Source organism: Pundamilia nyererei, unplaced genomic scaffold, assembly GCF_000239375.1.
Source record: "Pundamilia nyererei isolate P.nyererei 1_Seehausen unplaced genomic scaffold, PunNye1.0 scaffold01196, whole genome shotgun sequence".
NCBI classification, from domain to species: domain Eukaryota; kingdom Metazoa; phylum Chordata; class Actinopteri; order Cichliformes; family Cichlidae; genus Pundamilia; species Pundamilia nyererei.
Genome location: NW_005188597.1, coordinates 8,662 through 12,982, shown reverse-complemented (window position 1 = coordinate 12,982; position 4,321 = coordinate 8,662). Strand labels below are relative to the sequence as shown.

Sequence of the window (4,321 nt, the reverse complement as noted above, 5' to 3'; positions counted from 1 at the left end):
GATAAATTGTCACTATATTACGCCTCGGGAGTGAGAACAGGCTGAGTAGGGGGTCTGCAATTTAGTAGAGTGGACCCAGGAGTTTTTTTCCTGCTTTTTAATATACTCTAGGTCTCCATTGTTGTTGTCTTGCTTAGGCTTGTTAAATTGTATTTTAGCCTGATTAAATGTTTTAACACAGAAGTGTTTTGTGTATTTAACTGAGTTGCCCTCTCTGGGCACTCCTCCCTGTAACTTGCCTCCCAACAGTGCCTGCCTGTGGTGGTATAGGTGTTGGTCTACTTTCTTCCAGTTTTCTGGTGTTGACTCCACTCAGGTGCCCCCGGGTACACTTGATATCTCTTCTCTTTGCCTCTCTAAATACTGTTATTTACACTCCAAAGTTTGCCTAAAATTGTCAGAGTGTTGTCGTCTTTTATTATCCTCACTATGATGGATATTGGGTTTCAATTTATGATTTCTGTGCTCTCAGAGATGGGCACACGCACACAGAGTAAGCTACAGATACAATTCTTTGTATTGTAATGCTCTTTATTGAACTGTGTATACAAATTTCTTTTCATTTTTAGCTATATAGAAAGGCTCACAAATAGATAGGACTGCTGTAGTAGGAATATTGTTGACAGGAAATCGCATAGTAAAAATAGATGAAATTGTCAGCACATGCCCACTTAATCTGACAGCACATATATAAATGTCTTGATGCATGCTCAATCATCCAGGTAAGTACATCTACATCCAGATGAACAGAATCAACTTATGGAGACGCATATATAAATCTATGGGCTTGCAGGATAAATGGGTAATGCAAACTTCTATAACAAATCTTAGCACTTTTTCCCCCAGGTTTGCTGAATGTGTGATGAGTTTTTAAAAATTTGGTAATTGAACTAACACATGTATAAAAGAGTAGACAAATATTAATATATGTATCTGGTAAATATGTATATACACCTCAAAAAAAAAGACATAACACAGAGATATGCTTGCTTGACGCTTCAATTTTAAAGAAAGAAGAGAACAGTTTTCTTTGCAGAAGAAAAATGTAAAATCAATCCTTTGGTAACAAGTCTGCTCCCACTAAAGTCACATGGCCTTAATGACAGCCCAACTTGTGTTGATTGTTCATTTTCTTTGGGTGCTATAGAGAGGAAAAATATAATGCTGCAAAATAAAATAAAGTAAGAGCTAGCGAAACACAAACACCATCATACATCAGTGTCAGTCCAAGAAACATTAGACTTTCTTGGCGCAGACAGATGGCAGCTGAGCATCACACTGCAGATCATCCCAGCACTTGGAACCTGAAAGGTTCACAAGTAGAAGTCAGTAAAATGTTAAAAAAGTCAAAAACCTAAACTCTAGTTAATTAGCCTTTATGGCTTCTATCTTAGATCACGTAAACCTTTCAAACACATTAAGCAATCATGTTAATTATTGTTTTCTAAATTACCTCCATAATTCATCTGAATACAGTGCTGATTGTGATTATTATTGGGCTCTCCTCGGCACCAGTGTGAATAGTGAAAACTGGTGCCATCACTCCACAACCAAATACCCTCCTAGAAGACAGAAATTGAACACATTAGTTCAGGGCGGCCAAAATGTTAAGCATAGCCACAGTTCTAGCAGATCATCTGACTTTGAGCACGCAACCTTCTATGTAAAAACTGGAAATTCTCACACTGGGCATGTTCTTTAAGCTCCTTTAGCCTACTGGTAGTTTCACTATTGTCTACAACCCATATTTAAATCCAATTAAACCCCAGGTCTGCCGTTCATATATTTTTGACATAGTGTATAGGTTATCATTTATGCTTGTTGTGTTTTGTATTCTAGCTCCTTCCCCTGACTTAGGCTTCCAACATGTGTACAGAAAAGACCAGGTACCTTCATAGCCATGCCATACCATTAGATATAAATCACTGCAGGTGGAAATTTAAAAATAATTTTGACTACAGTGGTTCTGACTGAATTTATTAGACACCTAACAAATACTGTCTAATAATAAACAAAATACCTGGGGTGCATCAGTTCCTCCAATCCAAGTTTGGGGGTAGCCATAATGGGCAGTCAGTCGCTGAATTGTCTGGTACTCTCTGATGCTGCGCACTGATGCAAGGTTTGCCCCCATGGACAAGCAGTTTCTCTTCAGTGGAGAGTGACAGAGAGCAGAAATTTTTAATGTAATTAGTAACAGTTAAAAGTGGTTTAATCAGAAAAGAAAAAGAAACTCACCTCAGCTCTAGCCCAACTCATGGTTGTTGGAACGTAGTAAAAGCAGCGATTATCTTGGCGAGTCCAACGATAAGGACAACGTTTGGAACTCTTGACCAGGTGACTGTTGGCTGGGATCAAATGAATAGTTGTACATGTATCTCTGGTTGACAGATTTTGTATTTTTTAATCATGCTATAAACAATCACTGACAAGTCATGCAAGTAGACAGTGAAATATTTGTTAAGTGATTCACAGTGTTCAGGTGCAGGTATGTGTACAAATATGTAGGTCAACTAACAAAGTGCGGGGAATTCTTATTTCTTAGGCATGTATTTGTGCATACATTGAATTATAGTTCCATGTTCAAATTATAACAGTAATATCTAGATATATAGATAGATAGATAGATAGATAGATAGATAGATAGATATATAGATAGATAGATAGATAGATAGATAGATAGATAGATAGATTCTGCTGCAATACTCACCAACAGCCATGGTTAGAGCCATCATTGCACAAAGAAGTGCAGCCACAGTCAGCAGCTTCATGGTAATGTTAGTATCTCTGTTGAAAAAGAAAATCTAAAATGTCTAGCAGTTCATTAAAGAAAGCACACAAGATAATCTGAGAGTTTGTCACAAACCTTTTGAAGAATATCTTCTCCTATTTCTTTTCAGTATCAGTATCAGTATCTGGTAGCTTCAACTGTCCAGTGTGGAGGTGCTGAACTTCTCTAAGACCAGCGTTTTAATACCGTTTATATTTACATATTTGCATAACCAGGAACTAACACTGAAAAAAACTGACACGTACATAATTTGCTAAATATTCATCACACTTCTTTCTTTCCCAACCAAAACCAAAATAATAACTACTGACTTAAAATCACATATTCACTGAAGCTCAACAAAGATATAAAACTACAGGACAACTGACAAAGCTTGTGTGTTAAGTGAGAAACTGTGCTCAGGAAGATTAATATACATTGAAACTAGTGTTACTGTCAGTGTTTAGCATTCTAATATTATATAATAAAATATTACTTGTGGTTAAAAAAAGCCAGGAAAGTGTTGCCACCACTTGACACCACCGTTACTCTTTATCCCACATAGAAAAAGTGGTGTGGCCCGGATCTGGCCGACACAATGTGCTTACACATGGCCCACATACCACATAGAATGACGGCCCTTTGGTGGCCCAGATCTGGTTTGCCAGAGGTTTCAGCCTAATGTGTACTTTAATCAAGTCATGTAATAACGACATGTCCCGGAACATAATAGTGCAAAAGTAACATCGCAAAACTCTGTTCAGACGGTGAATGGACTGATTCTTACATATCACTTTTCTACTCTCCCGGATTACTCAAAGTGCTCTTTACAACATGGCACATTCACCCAATCACACACTTTCTTTAAGCTGACTGCTTCCTAACTACATTCATATGCATTCACACTCCTGACATGGAGACTGGAGGAGCCAAGGATTGAACCAAGTTAACTAAGAAAGATCAACTGGAGAAAAAGAGTCTAAATAAATACCAATGGGTATTGAATGCTACTTGTTTTCTCCACCAATTTATGTTAATATGTCACTAGTAATTTAAAGAAACAAGAACTCAGGTATAATTTCAATTATATTGGAAAACTCATGCATTTGTACTGCTTACAAAAAGTTGTTTTTAAATCCTTGCTGTTCTGGTTTTTTTTGCTGATTTCAGACACAAAAGTCACAGTGTAAATAGTTGACACATTGCAATTAAAACCACAGCTGTTAAACTGGCTTTTTTGGATACTGAACAAGTAATGAGGACTGTTGCCCGGTGAGGCTTTGGAACAAGACATCAGTTCATTCACTGTCTGAACAGGGACGAGTCTTAATTTCAACTTATTGTGTAAGAATAATGTTGGGGAGTTGTGGTCTGTAGCTCCACTGAAGAGGAGGGATGGTGCAGTGGGTTCAAGGGACAGTGCCAGGAAGCTGGAAAGGTGGCTAAGCCCTCTGTATATCAGTGAAGCTGGAACCTGGACCTGTGTGTGTCAAGCAGCAATGCAACAACTGTAAAGCTGTAAAGCTGTCAGGAGTGAAGAAGAACCTTTGC

The 4,321-nt window shown here is 37.9% G+C and overlaps 1 protein-coding gene across 1 annotated transcript; it reads right to left on the bottom strand.

The window, feature by feature from the left end:
- Positions 1-526: 526 nt before the first annotated feature.
- On the bottom strand, positions 527-2,938 carry LOC102214505 (type-2 ice-structuring protein-like). The gene is made up of 6 exons (XM_005755315.1): positions 2,867-2,938; positions 2,711-2,787; positions 2,239-2,348; positions 2,021-2,149; positions 1,454-1,562; positions 527-1,304 (listed from the first exon to the last, which is right to left on the bottom strand). Exons 2-6 carry the CDS (start codon positions 2,769-2,771, stop codon positions 1,237-1,239), a joined length of 477 nt encoding a protein of 158 aa, XP_005755372.1. The 5' UTR covers positions 2,772-2,787; positions 2,867-2,938; the 3' UTR covers positions 527-1,236.
- Positions 2,939-4,321: the final 1,383 nt, after the last annotated feature.

Excerpts from the sequence above, each read along its gene's own strand:
- LOC102214505 (XM_005755315.1), bottom strand. The coding sequence starts at position 2,771 with ATGAAGCTGCTGACTGTGGCTGCACTTCTTTGTGCAATGATGGCTCTA. Across the intron at positions 2,150-2,238 it reads TGAGTTGGGCTAGAGCTGAG|AGAAACTGCTTGTCCATGGG; the intron begins GTGAGTTTCTTT and ends TCTCCACTGAAG. Across the intron at positions 1,563-2,020 it reads GAGGAACTGATGCACCCCAG|GAGGGTATTTGGTTGTGGAG; the intron begins GTATTTTGTTTA and ends TCTGTCTTCTAG.